At 45.1% G+C, this 18,619-nt stretch overlaps 1 protein-coding gene across 4 annotated transcripts in view; it reads right to left on the bottom strand.

Annotated features, from left to right (window-relative positions):
- Window positions 1-211: 211 nt before the first annotated feature.
- The window catches only part of LOC103738199 (nuclear body protein SP140), a 68,446-nt gene continuing 50,038 nt past the window's right edge, over window positions 212-18,619 (bottom strand). For all 4 annotated transcript variants that reach the window (XM_017799383.2, XM_017799382.2, XM_008838058.3 and 1 more), the window contains 9 exons: window positions 17,452-17,556; window positions 14,986-15,128; window positions 13,618-13,665; window positions 7,541-7,579; window positions 3,897-4,012; window positions 3,061-3,169; window positions 2,697-2,774; window positions 2,360-2,503; window positions 212-831 (listed from right to left, as the gene is read on the bottom strand). In XM_017799383.2, coding sequence (XP_017654872.1) covers window positions 733-831; window positions 2,360-2,503; window positions 2,697-2,774; window positions 3,061-3,169; window positions 3,897-4,012; window positions 7,541-7,579; window positions 13,618-13,665; window positions 14,986-15,128; window positions 17,452-17,556 — 881 coding nt within the window. In that variant the 3' untranslated portion in view covers window positions 212-732. The remainder of the gene's footprint in view (window positions 832-2,359; window positions 2,504-2,696; window positions 2,775-3,060; window positions 3,170-3,896; window positions 4,013-7,540; window positions 7,580-13,617; window positions 13,666-14,985; window positions 15,129-17,451; window positions 17,557-18,619) is intronic.

Raw genomic sequence — 18,619 nt, 5'->3', positions numbered from 1 at the left:
AGATAATGTACCACTTTACCTATAGCTCACATGACTCTGTATTGCCTTTTCTATAGGTGAAAGTTTGGTAAGTGCACTGACATAACATTCTAGGAACTATTGACATAGTCTACCAATCACCATTTTGCTGGACTGTCACCAATCCTGGAATCCAGCCCTGAGAGTTTGCTTCCTAGGACCATTGTCTCTGGACAAGTCTCCTAAAAGAGAGTCTGAGTTAAGGTCTTTTATTGTTTTAACTTTTTTTTGGGGGGGGGGCGTTGGTTGGTTGTTGAAGCAAGCTCTCACTCTGTAACTCAGGTTGGCTGGAACTCACTTTGTAGCCCAGGCTGACATCAAATTTGTAGCAATCCTCCTGCCTCAGCCTCCAAGTGCTGGGACAACAGGTGTGAGCCACCACACACTTTGAAGTCTTAGAAGCCTGTGGTTTATTGTGAAGTGCTCTCAGGAGTAGGAGGCAAAGGGAGCAATATAATGTGATGAGGAAAGCTAAGCAGATGGAGAAAAACTCCAGCCTTCCCCTCTGAGAGCACAAAGCAACATCCAACCACATCCTTAGTTCCAGCTGGAGGCAAAGGGATGGACCCCGAGGCAGGAAGTGTAATTTCCAGCTGAAGCTGACTCCACGTGGCCTAGAGAATCCTCTGGAAGTGCTGAAGTCAGTAGACGACATTCACTGCTGCTGGGGGTGGGAGGAGCTGGCCAGAAAAGGAGATTGTGCTATGACACTGGTCAGCTGTCTTCATTTGTTTCTTGAATGGCAAACACTTCCTTGAAAATCTTCTCAAATTCAGCCTCTAGTTTAAGTCCCATCTGTCCAAACTTAGGGTACTGGAAAAAAAAATAAGGAAGATAAAAATAGTGCTTATTAACAATGCCTCTAGACCCCTTGTAATTGAGAATGCTCAGGACTCTTCCTGTTATACTAACCAGGTTAAATCTAAAAACTCACAGATGAGAGTAACTTCTGTATCTTATAAGCATGATTCTTTAATTCTTTCCATGTGCGTGTGTGTGTGTGTGTGTGTGTGTGTGTGTGTGTGTGTGTACCAATGAGTTTCATTAGGGTTACCTTCAGGAGCACAAACAACTTACTAATGTCTACACCACTAAAGAAAATGTCTCACTCTCCCTCTGCAACTATAGGTCTGCAGAGAGGAGGGAAGGAGGCCTCATGAGCCTCTCCCCTCTCCATGGGATTATTTATTAATGAGATAGAAATAATTTCCATACTTGGGAACCATTACATTTTTTTTTGGCTTTAGTGGTTTATTTTAGTGAGAATTAAAACCGAAAAAAATATTTTACTGATTACTTTTTATGTACATGAGTGCATTGCCAGCATGTATGTATGTGTACTTGTGTGGTGCAATGCCCAAGGAGGGCAGAGGGCATTGGATTCCCTGGAACTGGAGTTGCAGATGGTTGTTAGGTGCTATGTGGATTCAAGCCTGGTTCCTCCGCAAGAGTAGTCAGTGCTCTTAATGCTGAGCCATCTCTCCAGCTCCAAAACTGATGTTCTTTGTAACATTTCAAATAGAAGTTTAAGAAGAGAGAGCAACATCTCTTCCTTGTTAGTTACTTGTGCTCTTCTCCGATGGACCCTGATGACTACACAGTCCATTCACATGTAAAGGAACTTGGACTTTGGTATTTCTGAGAACTAGGGGAAGTTAAGAAGTAAAAAATGACTTGAAAACTAAATTCTGGGGCAGGGGAGCTAACTCAGTAGGCAAAATGCTTGCCTTGCAAGTGTGAGAATGTGAGTTCAGATCCCCAGAACGCATGTAAAGCTGAATGCAGTTGCATGCATCTGTAACCCAGCAGTCCTACAGGGGTGAACAAGGTATCAAACAAGGAAGAAGGTGGGGTGCAACCCCCAAGCTTGTTCTCTGAACTCCACATGCACACTGTGGCACACACACAATTTAAAAAAGTAAAAATAAATCAATTAAACGAAATTCTCTTCCTTGCATATGTGAGATGGGGAAGGACTTAACTGTTCTTTGGGCGTTCCTGTGGCCATAGTAGGGGGAGGGAAATAAGCTCTCAGTGCCGAGGATCTTTTCTGACAGGGACGCCTTCTATTCCTTAAGCTGAAAAGAAATCACTCACTTCCAGAAGTCTTTTTTAAAAAATACATAGGGTCTCACGCTACAGCCCGGGCTGGCTTGGAACACAACGAAATCCTCCTATCTCAGCCTCTTGAGTACTGGGATTACAAGCATGCTCCACAATGTCTGGCACTCTGTAACTTTTGCTTGTGTAACCTTATTACAGAATATTTTCCAGGTACCAGAAAATGAGTAGAATAACCCAATGGGTAAAAGATGACAGGCAGGCAGAGGGAGACGCTTACCTTGAATGAGGCCCTGTGGTTCTGAAAGATGAGCCTCATGTCCTGCACAAACTCCTTCACTTGGGAGTAATTCTGCTTATTCAGCTTTTTCTTGATCTTGTCCAACCATATGTGATTCTGTGGGCCTTGAAGTGTCTCTTTAAACTGGTGACAGAAACACCAATGGGAGAGTGACTGAATAGTTCAGTGTTTGCCTTCCATGGAGTCCCATAAAACCCACAAACAACAGAGCTTATACTGGGGGAGGGGGGATTATAAATCACAAATCTCACAAGTGCCCCTTTCAGTCATATGGCATCATGGTGACCCATAACTGAAGTTTACCACTGTTACTTACATAATAGTAATATGGCATCTTAGCAAAAAAGGAGCTCTCTGGACAGCAATAGACTTTTAAGAGGATGAACTCACATTTCTGCAAGAGAAGAAGACTCAATGAAAAGTGACTTAGAAAGACAGAGCCCACATGTATGCCCAGGCACAGCTCAAACCCATCTTCTGGAAGTGGCTCTTGGAAACAGGCTTTTAATAGCTGACTTTTTTTTTTTTTTTTTCCTGCAAACAGGTTGTGCTGTGATATCAGCCTGATGGAAGCATGGCTTAGCAGAGCAGGCTCCCTTGGAGTGCTATTCCTCTGACCCCAAGCCCGTTTGTGCTTCTTGGAGGGGAAAGGAGAAGACTTGGGGTTCATGGCAACTCACCAACTGTTCCTCAGGCTGCATCTGCCTCTGCAGTATCTCAGATTCTGAATGGCTCTGTGGGCTTCCTAAGAACTGCATCACCCTGCAGAAGATGCAACTCCACGATGTCCTGAGAGGTTGGACATAAGGTAAGCAGCTGGAAAGTTTGGAAACAGCTATTGTTCCCCCATTTCTTAACACATCTACCATTGTCCTTTCAGCAATGGCTGACAGTCTCGGTTCAGGGGAGAGGTTCCCAGACTATCCACGGACCCCACATAGGATCTTGAGCCATCAACCCCTCCTGTCAGTGCTGTCAGCAGGAGTCAGTCCTTGGAAAGTGGTGTCATGGTGAGTGGTGGACTCTCCATTAACTCCCAGATGTGATGGGTGCAGAGGGAGACTAGGGTATTAGGTCTATGCATAGTAAAATGGTCTTCAACAAACCTTGGGGATCATGGGCCTCCACTGGCCCATTACAAACTGATGGAATGTAGAAAGCTGTCATGTTTTCCTCTTTAATGAGTTAGTAGAAAACAAAAACAACTGATATATTGCAACCCCGATCCCTTGGACAAGAGTCCCTTGTCCAAGAAAAGGGCAATAACAATATGTAGGCAAAAAGCCCAGGTCACCAGCCTTCACATCCCAGAGGAGCTGTGCCTGATACACAGAAGACATTAATTTCTTGCTGACGTATCTTTAAATGGCTCTCTAGATCTTACTGTGGGATCTCTGTTATTAAGAGCCCTTGTTCCTTCCCCATTAAGATACAAACAGCAACTCCACAGGGGACGTGCGCATGGCAGGAGGAAAAGGCATCCAGGAGGAGGCAAAAGGGACCACATCTCACTCACATCTCAGCTTCCACCTTTGGGAGATGACAATACTCATGGAAGGCTCTGGAACAAGTATCACAGCAGAACAGTGTTCCCCCATCCCGACACACCATACATTCATTCGAGTTCTCCGGCTAGAAAGCAAAATGACATCTACATCACTAAGATCAGTGAGACCCATAAGGCCACCCCGTGACAATTCAGGACACATGGCATTTGCATGCATCTGCATGGGCATGGATATCTCTTCCGGGGATATTAAGGAAGTGCACAGAGTGGAGATTGCATAACTAGACATCCTGGTCTTCCATGAAGTTCATGTGCCAGACCAAAAAAGAGTCTTCCTCATAAAACCAAAGATTCTAACACAGAAAGACTCAAACCAAGAAGGTTTTTATAGAATCTGAATTATTTTATTATCATGTGGATAAAACAAAGGTTTCTGAAATAAAATGTTAAATCCATTTGTTCTTATAACAATGATGACATTGACTCATCAAAGGAGATGTTTTAGGAATTTAATTTGATGGACTCAACTAAGAGATCATCACATTCTGTAGTTGGACCATAAGCACCCCATGAATGGAAGAAAGGCTCTGTGGAAGCTTTTTTGGGCCATGGCTTCTGTGTCCAGAGAGCCCTGAGCCTGTGGCAGTGCCTCTGGGCTGGCAGGACATGTGTACAGATGACCAACCAAGTGAGTTCAAGGAAGGCCACAACTGCGTCTATAGGAACCTGGTGGAAGATCCCTCACGACTCAGCAAAACGGTGAGGTGTCGAACCATCTCTCACATCTAAGGAGTACACAGTCCTAGCAACCACCCAGGGTTGAAGACAACGATGGTTAGTTTGAATTGGGAAGTTGACACCATCTAGAATCACCTGGGAGAAAAACCTCTGAGAATGTTGTTAGGGATTATCTTAATTACATTCATTGATGTGCAAGGCCTGCCTACTAAGCATGGCACCATTTCCTGACCGGGATCCAGGACTGGATAAAAATGGAGAGAATAAGCCGAGCACAAACATGTATGCATTAGTTCACTGCTCTCTGGCCTCAACTGTGGGTGTCATGTGACCAGCCCTGCCATTTGACCTCCGAGCACTGATGGACCGTGACCTACACTTGTGAGCCACATAAACCCATTCTCTCTTAAGCTGCTTTTGTCAGGGTATTTTATCACAGCAACAGGGAGAGAAACTACTACAAGGGCCAAAGCTCTCCCTGGATGCATAAAAGAGCTGGAGCTTTGTTCTATACAAAGGAGAAATGACCCCAAATCAACAGACACTAGATTTCTCCTCAGGCACAATATGTGGAAACTTTGGTCAAATTTAAGTTTCATTTAAAGAAGTTAAATTTTGACAATATTTGTGTCTAACTGCTATGGAATAAATTCTACTGATTAAAAACCAACAGAATTTATAGGGCAATTCTAAAGAGACCAATGCACAGTCACTATATGGTCTACAAATACATGTGCATTCAAGATGAAGAACTGGTCTATGACTGAGCCTCTGGCTGTGTGAAGAACAGTGGTGTAAGAACTACAATTAGGGTTTAACATTATGTGCTGCCTGAATATCTGGGAAAATTGGGAGGGCCTAAACAGGGTGCATGATACTAGCACTTAGGTAGTTAAGTCAGGAGAACCATGAGTTTATGATAAGCTTGAAATTCTGTCTTGGAAAAAAAATTAGAGGGCCTAGCAAGTCTATACAAGTTTCCCTTCCCACTCTGCTCCTATAGGTAAGGTCCCCTAGCTAATAACACCCATCAATCTTGAGTAGAGGGTTTCAGTTCCTTGTCAACCAGAGAACTATTCAAACCAGTCATTCACAACCTCCTTAAGAGGTTGGTTGGGCTTTTCCATGATCAGTGCTAACATATAAACCAGGAAGTATTTGAGCGACGTGTATGCAGGAGCACATGATTTCCTGGTCCTGCCTTCTGAGAGAATAGAGGCAGTTCAAGAACTGGGTGGTGCCTCTGCTGTCACATAGAAATCCTGAACCAGGCATGGTGGTACACACCTGGAAACTCAGCACTTGGAAGCTGGAGGCAGGAGGATTAGGAGTTCAAGGCCATCCTTGGCTACACAGTGAGGTCTAGGTCAGCTGGGGCTACACAAGACCCTATCTCAAAAGAGAAAAAAAAAAGGAAAGAGGCTTGAGAGATGACTTTGCAGTTAAGAGCACTGGCTGCTCTGCAGAGGATTCGGGTTCAAATCCCAGTACCTACTCAGCATGTATGGCAGAGTGCACAGGATTCACGGGGTGGGGCCATGAATGGGGGAGTGGTCTGGATTTGAGTGGGAAATGTTGTATGAAATTAAAGAATTCCTCTCAAAAAAAAAAAAAAAAAGAAAAAAAGTCGTGATATCTGTGTCATAGGCCAAACTGATTAGAATAGCATTTCCTCTAGGGGTGGGCTCCTGGCAACAGTATTTTTCAGAGCTCTGTAGGCAAGTGCAGTGTGCAGCTCAGTTGAGATTTAGATAGCTATTAAAACACGGCAATATTAGATGTCAGTGTTGTTTTAGGGTGGAGGACACCTTTGCTGGACAGTGTCCCTCTCCTCCACACAGATTCTTGCCTGTGGGCTGAGCCCTGGCTCTCTGTTACTTCTGTGCTCCACAAGCCACACAAACATGGGACTTGGCGTGACTCCAGGGACTACTGAAGGCTCCTTCAGCAGGGCAAGCGTGAAAGCCAGTGTAGATAAGACCTACATCTTCTTTCGGGCAGGTTGCTGTGGAGTTGAGTGCATGTAAAACAACTCAATTAGCCGTCCTCACTTGGGTAGTATTGATCTGTATAACTGTGCTAGTCTGTGTGAGTGCCACTACATGGTTCAGTGAAAAGCTGAGCTGGTCTAGAATGTCCTTGAAAGGCATCAGGGCATGAGTTGGCTTAGAGAGGGGCGGCATCCAGGGTTTTGGCAGACCCCTAAGCAGGCAGCACCCCAGCAAGAGACTGAACAGGGCCTGAGGATCAGGATGGTTTACATATGACTGAGCACAGAGGAAACATGCTGTGGTTTGCTCAGTGGTGATTTCAGGTCTAACCAACCCAGCCCCTGGTGGCTCCCTTGAGACTGGCCCCGGGAGATCCATGAAGGACCCACCAGCACTTCGCAGGGAGAATTTCTCCTTAGGACAAGGACAGGCCCACACCTAGAACTTGCAAACCAGGGCTGGTCTGCTCCTCCTGGCTGGTGCTCAATCTGGAGCTCTGTCTACACCTGGGAGTACATGTTGGGATGTCTCCTTTCCATCCACTGCCTTCTGTAAATGCTCTTTCCTCTCAACTTTACTCCCTGCCCCTCCTCCACAGGCCAATCCTGCGTGTTACCATTCTAGGCTCTGTCCCAGAGACCCCAGTGATCCAGAACTCTACTTCCTACATGTACCTTTGAGAGGAAATGAGGACAAAGGAAAGTTTCCTGTGATTCACATGGAAGGATGCTCTTGGCCAAAATACCCAACCCTGGCTCCTCTTGTCCAGCTCGGGGGACACAGCTGTACTCTTTGTCCATCACCCACAGCAGCATACTGCAGCCAAGAGTGATCCCCTTCAGGGAGAGGCAGCCATGACGCAGGGAACGCACCAGGAAGAAAGCCTGGCCTTTTCAAGAATTGTATCTGGAAGTCAATACTTACATAAGGATCAACTGGGGAACTGTGAGATTCAGATGTTCTCTGTTGAAAGAGAGAAGACTTGAGTAAGTGATGATATCAAATGTGATGTTTACATTTATTATTAATTGAAGGGGCCAAATAAGTTTATGTGTATAAGTATTTTTGCCTGCATGTATGTAAATGTATCTGTGTCATGCAATGCCTGTGGAAGTCAAAGGAGAACATCAGATTCCATGGAACCAGAATTATGGACTGATATTAACTACTATGTGGGTGCTGGGATCCAAAGCTTGGTCCTCTGCAAAAGAAATCTCTGAGTCATCTCTCTAGCTCCCCAAATAAGTTTTTTTTTTTTTTAAAAAAGAAAATCATTATTTTATTCAATTAAAATATAAGCCACAGAGAAGATAATTACAATATATTGATTGTCAAAAGGATTTTATTTTTTTTTAAATCACATTTATTTAAAATCAAATGAGACATGAAATGAGGACAGCCAGGGCACGTGGACGGCCACCTTCGCTGTCATCAGGGTATTCCAAGCATGTGGGAAGCTGAGGTGGGATGATCACCCTGAGTTCCAGGCCAGCCTGGGTAACATGGCAAGTTCCAGGCCATCTGGGACTACAGAGTGACACCCTGTATTTAAAAGAAAACAGTGAGAGTGAAAGTTTAGTTGATGGAGGAAAAGCCTTTTAAAATGCCTCAGCATTGAGTCCTGAGTGACAAAAGGATGCCCACAGGAGAAAACAGAGGGCAGGATGCGGGGGTAGGAGGGGGGAGAGGGGCAGGGGGGAGGGGACCGGTGGAGATGGGGGGCCCTCAGGGAGAGGGGGAGGGAGAAGAGGGCAGGGTTGGGGGGCAGGATAGGGGGCGGGCAGGATGTTGGGGGAGCTCAAGGGCAACATCACCTGAAATAAACACACCCAATGACTAGACCTCGACTCCTAATCCTAGAAATTCACAAACATTTACAGCCCCAAATAGCCAATGGGGACACTCAGTAGGACCATGTCCAGCAGCTCCAGGGAGTTGCCCCATTCAGGAAGTACAGGTCTTCACCTGGATCTGACCCCTAGAGCTGCAGGACACAGCAGGCACCAAAATCCCCAAAGACTCAGAAATGTCCTGGGCAAATCAGCCTTGGTCTGCAATGCCACCTCGTAGGATTCCTAAGCGTCTAGGGGTGAGATGACCTGTGTGAAATCAGGCTAGTACTCAGTGCCTAGCAACCAGACACTGAAGGTGTAGCAGCCTCCAGCATCCTGTGATCCTGGGGCTACACTCAGGAGACCACGTCAGCTGGGCCTGGGGCTGCATTTGGAGCTGGTCCTGGAGCTTCAGCTGGGACAGCAGCTGCGTCTGGAGCATTCTCCTGGGGTAAGGCAGTTATATCTGATGCTAGAGCTGGGGCTGCCTAGAGTGCTTCCCCGTCCTTGCTACATATGTCAGATTGTTGCTGGAATTCTTTTTTTTAAGTATTTTATTTATTATTTTTATTTTATGTGTATGAGTGTATTGCCTGCATGTATTCAAGTGCACCTGTGTCATGCAAAATGCCCACAGAGGTCAGAAAAGGGCATCAGATTCCCTGGAACTGGAGTTATGGATGGTTGTTAGTTGCCAAGTGGGTGCTGGGAATTGAACCTAGGTCCTCAGCAAGAGCAACCAGTGCTCTTTAACTGCTGAGCCATCTCTCCAGCCCCATTGCTGGGAATTCTTATAAGAGCAAGAACGGTAGTGCTTGAATCAGTCCTGTCCAAAGCCAGTGGGCACAGCAGCGAGAAGAATGTTGTTGGGATTTCCAAGAGAGAGGAGAGGACCGGGACCTGGCACTCCTTCTCATTAATCCTTTCCATACAGCTCGGAAAGCTGGGTCAGGGTACTTTTTGAAATAGTCTTCCAGCTCAGGCTTCTGTTACTGGGTATACAGATGTGCTCCTGCCACTGCCTCCTGGGAGCACTGGATGGCACGTGGGGCCCTAGAGGGCTGGGGGACCCAGGAGGCCTGGGGAAACTTGGAAAGCTAGGAGAACTTGGAGGTCTTGGTTATGTGGGAGGCTTTGGCAAACTGGGGGAAGTGGGGCAACTTGGAAACCTACGGGCTCTGGGGGCTGAGGTGACACTGGAGGTGCTTCCTGTGTGGAGAACCCAGGGAATCATAGACTCCTGCCTCTGGGTGCTGCTTCATGCAGGATGAGTTTCTCTGTCAAATAAGAGTTTTCAAAATTGGTTTTATTATTGTTGTTTTTGAGATAAGGTCTCATATAACCTAGGCTAGCCTTAAACTCCTGATCCTCCTGCTTTGCACCTTCCAAGTGCTGGGATTAAAGGCATGTGCCATTCTATCTGGATAAAATTTGTTTGTTATTGAGAGGCTATTGGGCTGGAGCCGCTCCAGTACTTTGGGTTCCCACATAAACAAATGAGAGTCAAATAGACAACCACAAAATGAAATTGGGGATTTCAGACATATAAGGCTACCACCTAATCTCTAACCAGGGTCTTTCCATCCTGACCAATCAAATGTGTTTTCTCAATGTGACTTGCACCTCAGAGGGTAAACACCAGGGCCTGTGCACCTGCAGTAGTCTGACTGGAACTGTTGTCTGAGTGCCCACAACTCATGAACCCTTTGCTCAAATATCTGTTAAGTTCATTCTGTCTAAAGTTTTTCTCTTAAAATAGCTACCTATTTTTTCATACCTATTTTTATGGACCTATGTATCTACTACGAGATCAACATCAAAGAACTACTGTTTGGTCCAGAGCAAGCTCCCCTCCCTGGTCTCAGTCCCCAGGGAGCCTTCCTGGAGCCCTACAAGGAGGCTGGGCCTAGTTTCACTGGTGAACTTGGAGAATTCTGGTTTCACTGGTGAACTTGGAGGCTTGTCCGCTGATGTCAAAAGCTCTCAGCCATTTTCCTTCAACTTAACCACCCAGGATGTCTGAACCCCACCAGTGAAAACAAGGCTGAGGGTCATCACACAACCCCTGGCACCCACAGGGCTCAGAGTTCTGGAGTCCAGGTGACTCAGAGAAGAATTCCACCCCCTTCTGCAGCCCTCCTGAGGTGTGGCCCTGAAAAGCAAATCCAAGGCCCCCAGGACTGCGGCTCTTCCTCTGGACGGTCTCCCTCCCCTCTCACCATTCAAATCTCCAGAAGACACCAGGCTGGATGACTGCTCAGAGGCAACACTGGACTGTGCATAGCTTTGAGTCATCTAGTAGAATGACCTGTCTTGCTTCCTTCTGAGATACAGACAGCCTCAAGGCTTATCTCCAGGCCAGGGCCAGTGCCACAGACAAGTGTGATCATGGGGACATCACATGAAAGGAGGTCCTGTCACTGTCCACCTTTGGTGGGCCTAGAATCTCCCACCTCACCCTGTTAGTGATTTTTCAACATTTAAAGTGATGCTGAAACAATCCTTGAGGTAAGACATACTGTTCCCATCTTCTCTAACAGAACTTGGACATTGAGTATGTGCTTCATAATTATGTTGTCACGAATGAATAAATATTGCTTCACTTGGGAGAAAGACGACTGTTCTGGTATCAGGTTGCTTTGCAACACCCCAGTCATCACCAGAAAGTTTAACAGTCCTGCCACAAGCTGGGGAGCTGTCATGAGGTGCTGACAGCGACAGACAGGAAAGTTTCCAGAATGGAAACTTCAAGTGGCCCTGAGTGGAAGAGGGGCTCTGAGAGACTTATCAAAGTAGAAATGGATCCTGGGATCTGCCACTCCGGGAATTCTGTTCATACCAACAGAGAGGCACAAAATAAGAGGCAGCTGCTCCCTGTGGCTACAAAGCACTCCAGCCATGAACAAGGGTAGACTCTGTGAGTTGGACATTTCTACCTCATTTGGGAGATCCAGACTGAGTTACTATTACTCTGGGGAATGGTAGGGGAACCTACCATTCAAAGTCTCACTGAATAGGTCAAATAGTAGTTTCTAAGAAACCCAAGGGATGACATGTCCTAGTGGCTGTGAGTTCAAATCAGCCAGATAACAATGCAGACTACAAACACTACAAAGGCCTGAGTCCCAGACTTTCAGTGGACTTTGAAGCCCAGCGGCCTGAGAGGACCTGCTGTGGAAGTCGGAGAATGGCTCGCTCTACCTGCAGTGTGTAGAGATGACGGGTCCCCTTTCTGTCTCCCCTTCCTCAGGATGCTGCTAATGCTCAGTGTTGGAAAAACCGTGACCTGGTTCTGGTTCTGCACTGCACATCCCATCTGTTTAGTGTCTTCTTCCAGAGAGGAAGAATCAGTCACAGATAAAAAGGAACTCTGCACAGCTCTTCCAGGACCCAAGGAGGTGGCATCAAAATTGATATCTTTCAAGGTCAGCACCTCCTCTGAGACATAGCTTCCAAGAGCTTCCTATCCAGCAGCCCTGTCCTCATGAAGGGTGTGCTGGATAGCTTTAGTGTCAACTTGACACACCTGGGTTGAGGGAGCCTCAATTGGGGAATTTCCTTCATTGGACTGGCCTGTAGCCATGTCCGTGGGGCACCTGCCTGATGAGTGATGTGGGAGGGCCCAGCCCAGTGTGGGTGGTGCCACCCCTGGGCAGGTGGGCCTGTGTTGCATAAGAAAGCAGGCTGAGCAGGGGCCAAGGGAGCAAGCCAGTAAGCAGCATTCCTCCATGGCCTGTGCTCCAGCTCCTGCCTCCAGGTTCCTGTCTTGAGTTCCTACCTTGGGCTCCCGGATGAACTGTGACCCAGGATATGTAAGCTAAATAAACCCTTTCCTCCCCAAGTTGGTACTGGTCAGAGTGTTTTGTCACAGCAATGGAGAGACAAACCAGGACAAAGGGCAAATAATTTTTCCTTGAGGAAGAATTGCACGTGTCTGTGTGTGCATTTTATTGGAAGGTGGGAGAGGACATGAAGGACTGGAGAAGGACTTGTCTCTGGTTGCTGAATTGGTCACTTTCCTGGTTGTTATGACTAAATACCTGACCAAAAGCAACATAAGGGTGGAAGGATTTGCTGTGTCTCATGGTTTGGAGGTACAGTTCATCTCGGCAGGGAAGGTGGAGTGGTAGGAGCCTGAGGGGCTGTTGCATCCACACAGTGAGCAGAGAGATGAATGCATTTTGTGATACAAGGTGGATGTTGGCCTACGGGGGCCAGGGCAATGTTATGGTTTAAATGTGATGTGTTTGGTGTCACATTGACAAAGTATGGACTTGGGTGGGTCATCTTCATTGTTAATTTGGCTGGGTTTGAATCACCTAGGAGACACACCTCTAGGTCTATCTAAGAAGGTGTTTCCAGAGAGGTTTAACTGAAGAAGGAAAATCCCCATGAATGGGGTGGGGGGTAGGGGAGGGAACACCAGGGGCTGAGGTGCAGAAATGAGTAAGAAGCAGAAAGCAAAGGGGCAGCAATCACACCTCTGACTCGTTGTTCTGTTTTGTTATAACAACAAGGAAAGTAAGCAGCGCAGTTGCCTGTCTCATAAAATGACATAATAGGGTTTCATGTCATTGATCAATCAATGTCTGTTTACTTTGGCGTATATTTTGAGGGCGCTGTCCCTCAAAACACGGAAGGTGTTGTAGCAGGAACATCAGGCTGCTGGTCATATTGCAACCATAGTCTGGAAGCAGGTAGAGATGAAGGCATTTTGTGTCATGAGATGACTCTGAGTCTACTGTTACTGTATGCTGTATGAGAAATTTTGCTCTGTTGAATTTAATTAAAGTTAGAAACTAGTAAAATTAAGGAGAAAAATCTAAGTTGGAGTTGAAGATGATCCTACCATTATTATGGAATGCTTTTCTATGTTTCATAATCATGTTTGCTTTTCCAATTTTGATACCATAAAACAACTGCATCCATCATGAAACCACATGTATGAGGTCTATTCTGATGGCGCCATCATCTCCATCTCAAAGACGTCAACATTCAAAGAAGACCTAGCTTTCTATGTAGCACAGGCGCCTCTGTGAAGGCACATGCTGAGAACAAGAAACAGAAGGAAGAAAAGAATAATGAAAAAAGCAGAGGTGAGAGCTGGAGTTGGAGGATTAATTTTGATCACTCAATTGAGAAAGTACTGTAAATATGATGAGAGCTCACCTTTCTTTTCCTGTGATATATTCTTGGAGGTTTAGGTAGAAAATTTCTCTAAAAGATAAAGGATTCAAGTATGTGGTTAGTCTGTATTTCTGTGGTATGAATGTGGCATTTCCGATCTCCTCCCAAAGGATGCTGCCTGCAGACTCCATTGCCCATTCGGATCGGCCGTGGGACTCTATCTCCCCATCTCCTGGGTCTTACAGACTGGTCAACAACAGCTGGAAAGTGCTCTTTAGAACCTTTGTCTCTCTCAGGTGCTCCTTGCCTGAGTTCTGAGACCTGTTCAATCACTGCACCTTTCTGTTACCACCTACACCAGCTTCACTTCTATCAGGAGGACTAGCCAGCCAACACACACTTCTCACATGCTTACCAGGTATCAGATACTCTGATCAATTTGGAGCACCAAAACACAGCAAACCCTAGAGGGGGCTGGAGGAAAATTTTGTAGAAAGACCAATCTTAAACAGTGTAAGAAGGGTCCACGCCTAGAGTTCAGTGAGCCCAGGGGCTAGGACAGGATAATATTTGATCTAAACATTCTTCAGTAAATACGGGTTTGCTGGACAAAGAAATTATGCCAGAGACATGGTTGTTTCAAATAGCATCATAGGTGTCTGGGATTAACTCAGTGGAAGCCTTGGGTTCAAAGCCTTTGTACCAAATAATGATGATGATGATGATGATGATGATGATGATAATGATAATAATACTTTAAATGCCATTTCTAACGTCAACAGCATCATTTATTTCTTCTCTAATTTTTTAGAATTTTACATGCATGAGTGTTATGCCTGCATATGTGTAAGTGTACCCGTGTCGTGCGTGCCTGCAGAGGACAGGAGAGGACATCAAATCCCCTGGAACTGGCTGCCAGGTGGGTGCTGGGGTTTGAACCTCGGTCTTTTGAAAGAACAGCCAGTGCTTTCAACCGATGAGCCAACTCTCCAGGCCCTCTTGTCTAAAATGCTTAATTTGAACTAATTAGCATGGAATCAAAGTCCTCCACAGATAAGTTGGATTGGTGGACTAGGCCATATCACACACAACCACAATTGCTTTAGCCATGGCTCGGTTTTCATACCTTTCTTTCTCTGGACCATCTTCTGTTTGTTTGACTACAGACTTCATTTTGTTTCAGTACAGAAACTTCTTTGTTTGCACCCTAGTCAGAATGTCAGGTCTGTCCTCAGAGGTCCTGAACTTAACCCTTTTCAGCACCAGCACTGGTATGCTGCACGGTACTCAGGCTATGAGTGTGGGGTCCCTCTCTTCTCACTGGCATCAGGGCTTTGGCCATAACTCAACAACTATGCAACGAGTAAACAGCGCACCAAGAAGGGGTGCACCCCGCCCTCCCTGGAATACCTCGATCAGCCGTTTCAGGGGTATCTTGTGGCAGCGCACACTCAATTTCCAGTTCTTTGATCTTGCATAGCCTCCTCTGATTTCAAATTCATGGGGAGTGAACCACTCTCCATCCTCACTCTGTATACACTTCACTGAGATCCCTGTAAGACCAGAGTAAGCTGATTGTGAGCCCTCACTGTCATTGGAGCTCAGATTTGTGGCCTCCCACCATATTGGATCTGAAGTCACCCAGCTTGTGCCCAAAGTCAATAACAGAAGAGTCGTGCTGCCTCTCTGAGACTTCACTAGCCCCAACCCAGCCTGGGGCGGGGGGTCCTGAAGGGTGTGCATATGATTTTGATTTTTGTACATTAAGAAAATGACAATTACCATCAAGACTAACCTATCAATCAGGATCACCTACAAGAAGACAAGCAAAGCCGGGCATGGTGGTGCACGCCTTTAATCCCAGCACTTGGAGGCAGAGGCAGGTGGATCTCTGTGAGTTCAAGGCTAGCCTGGTCTACATAGTGAGTTCCAGGACAGTTGGGGCTACAGGGAGACCCTGTCTCAAAAAGACCGAAAAAAAAAAACAAAACAAGAAGACAAGCAAGTGATTCCATAGGATGAGAGGATTCCAACCTGTTGAATTCTGGGGCTGAAATACCCAGACACCCCCAGATGGCCCCAGAGCAAGGTGGAGGAGGTAGAACCCTCAAGTTGGGACTGAGACCTCAGGGGTCTTCTGCAATTCGAGAGTTCTGTGACAATATTTTTCATCTGATTTAATAGCATTACTGAGCAAAAGTTTTTCCTTCCTTGCAGTTGTTGGCAGGTACCATTAAAAATAACTGAACTATTTCCCAGTGAAAATATAAATTATGTAAAAAGATAGTCATAGGCTCAACATTGTCATTATTAGGAAATGCAAAGCAAAATCACTGAGATACCATTTCACAGCCACTAGCATGGCCGTAATAAAAAAGACATAACACACACTGATGTACAGAATTCAGAACTTTTCTACATTGCTGGTGAGAATATAAAGTAGTGGAGTTACTGTTGAAAACATTTTGGTGACCCCTGAACAAGTTAATCACAGAATTACTGTACAACTCAGAAACTCCATTTCTGGATATGTGCCTCAAAAATTTGAAAACATATGTTCATACACATATTGTATATAAATGCTGAAAACACCAAATTCATAACAGCAAAAAAGTAGAAACAACCCAAACTGATAAATAAAATAAAACGTGATACATAAATACAATGAGAATCAAAAACATATACTACATGCAACTATATGGATGAGGCTTGAAAATATCATGCTAAGTGAGAGAAGCCAGTCACAAGTGGCACATGCTATAAGATTTTTTTTTTTACGTGAAATGCATAGAATAGGAAATTTTATAGAGCAGAAATTAGGTCAGTGATTGCTTAGGGTTGGGGATCAAGTGGGAATGAGTGCTGAGTGCTAATACACATGGGGTTTTGTTTAGTGGAAGAAAAAATGCTCTAATATTAAAATTCTCTGATGCCTTTACAACCCTGTGACTGTACAACCCCATGATTTGTATGCTATGAGTGGTGAATTGTATGACATATGAATTATAACTCAGTAAAGCTGTGCAAAACAAGTCACAGTGCCATCAGTTCTATTCATTGATATCCACAGGCTCATAGGAAGAGAGGTCTGAGAAGTGCATCAGAGCAGGCACTTATGCAAGGATTTATGAGGTATGATTATAAAATGTTATATGGTTGATATAAATTAATTCTCACAGCCATACCATTAGTCAGGGTTTGCAGTATTGCCCTCTTTTTTAAAATAAGATATTTCAGGCTGAGAAAGTCCCCCTTCTCTATAGATAATGAAACTGCCACGCTTGGCAGAGCTGAGGTTGGAACTTGGGTTTTCTGATTCTACATCCTGTGACTGTCTCACCAGAACAAGTGCCCTACCCTGGTGAAAATGACCCAGGAGGATTGGGGATGTGAAGGTAGAGGCTGGGGGCCTTTTCCCTTTTATGTCTGGCTAGAAGTAAAATACACGACATCCACCTGTGGACAGAAACTCCTCAGCTTCTCCCAGGTTCTCTGGGATCCCTTAGCGGCACCCACATGAGTGTGAGCATCTATTCTGTGTGATTTCTTTTTGTTTTTTTTATTTTTTGAGACAGAGTCTCACTATATAAACCTTGGTCGGCTTGGAACTCACAATGTAGACTGGCTGACCTCAAACTCACAGAGATCCTCCTGCCTCTACCTCCTGAGTGCTGGGATTAAAGGCATATGCCACGATACGTGGCTCTGTATGATTTCTTAAAATATGCAAATAGCATGTCAGGATCCCTTCCTTCTCTCAAACCATACTAGGTCCCAAATTCCTTAAGTGATGAGTAATTCACATGTGTTAATTCCATTACTTCTTGTGATTCCTTTAATGAAGAGCTGTAAATCAAAAAGGACCAGGAAACCTACCTTGTTTCAATTTCTCCTTATATAAAATTCCCTTCAGTTTACCACACGTCACAGGAAGCAACTCAGCACTAAAATCTGCATTTTTGACTTTGAGTTTTCTTGTGCCTGAAAGAGAAGATGTCTCCCTTGTGTCTTGCTTTGCCGTTGCACATGTCCCCTCCTCCCTTCTGAGATCATTCCTCTAAAGGCAGAAAGACACGTGGAAAGTTCTCCACAAATTTCTAGTTTCTAAGTCTTTCTTACAAGTGACATGTTGGGTACATCATGACAGAATGTCTATTCCAGTTTCTACCCTCAAATTTATAAAAAACAGAATGCTTTGGCAGAGAAATTTGAGTTCAATAAAATTGACTTCCACTCTAGTGAGCCCCACTGATTGCATCACCAGGAAGCATACAGCTGCTGTGGTAGTTCTGACAGGAACTCACTCTCTGGCCATGCTATTTCTCAGCAGGTGGTAGCCAGAGGGAAGCCCAAGAACAGCCCTCATCTTCCCATTTGAGCACCAACTGGGCGAGCTGGGAGAGGAAACGATGGGCAACCTGACAAAGTTGTGTGGAGAACCTAGCTGCTTCCTGTTACTGTCTGCTCAGCCTCATTTCTCCCTTCTGTTGGCATTCTCTTTGTAATTGAGACAGGAGCTCAGAAAGTTCTAGAATACTTTGAAAATATAGAGGGAGTGGGAACAGGAGACACAACGCAGAAGTAGAGGTGAAAGGTCCTCAAGCAAACTCCTGAAAGATGAGAAACTAAGCTTTTTGTCCTATTGTTTGTTTTCTGAGACAGAGACTTGCTGTCTTAAAGATTCAGTAGAAGGTGAAAAGGGCTCTCAGCTTCTGATGCGAAATGCTACTGTTGAAACAGAACTGGAAAGCTACAGGGCCAGCCCAAGATAAGAAAGAACTCATCCAGAGGGAAGATTTTAAAAGACTATGGGACAATACATTTGCTTTCTGCTTATTCTGTTTTTTGCTTATTTGCTTTCTGAGTCACATGTGGCCGTTTTAATAAATCAAGGGAAAATAATTTCTATAAAAAGCAGTTATGGCCCAAAGTAAGAAAAAAACTGGGTCCTGAGCAGATAAAACCAATGATATAAATACAATTTACAATCATGACTCCAGATGGGTTGCTTTTAGGTTTTATTGCTCTCAAATTAACAGGTAAG

This window comes from Nannospalax galili, unplaced genomic scaffold (assembly GCF_000622305.1).
Source record: "Nannospalax galili isolate Female #2095 unplaced genomic scaffold, S.galili_v1.0 scaffold1138, whole genome shotgun sequence".
In the NCBI taxonomy this organism is placed as follows: domain Eukaryota; kingdom Metazoa; phylum Chordata; class Mammalia; order Rodentia; family Spalacidae; genus Nannospalax; species Nannospalax galili.
This window is presented reverse-complemented; position numbering and strand designations above follow the sequence as displayed.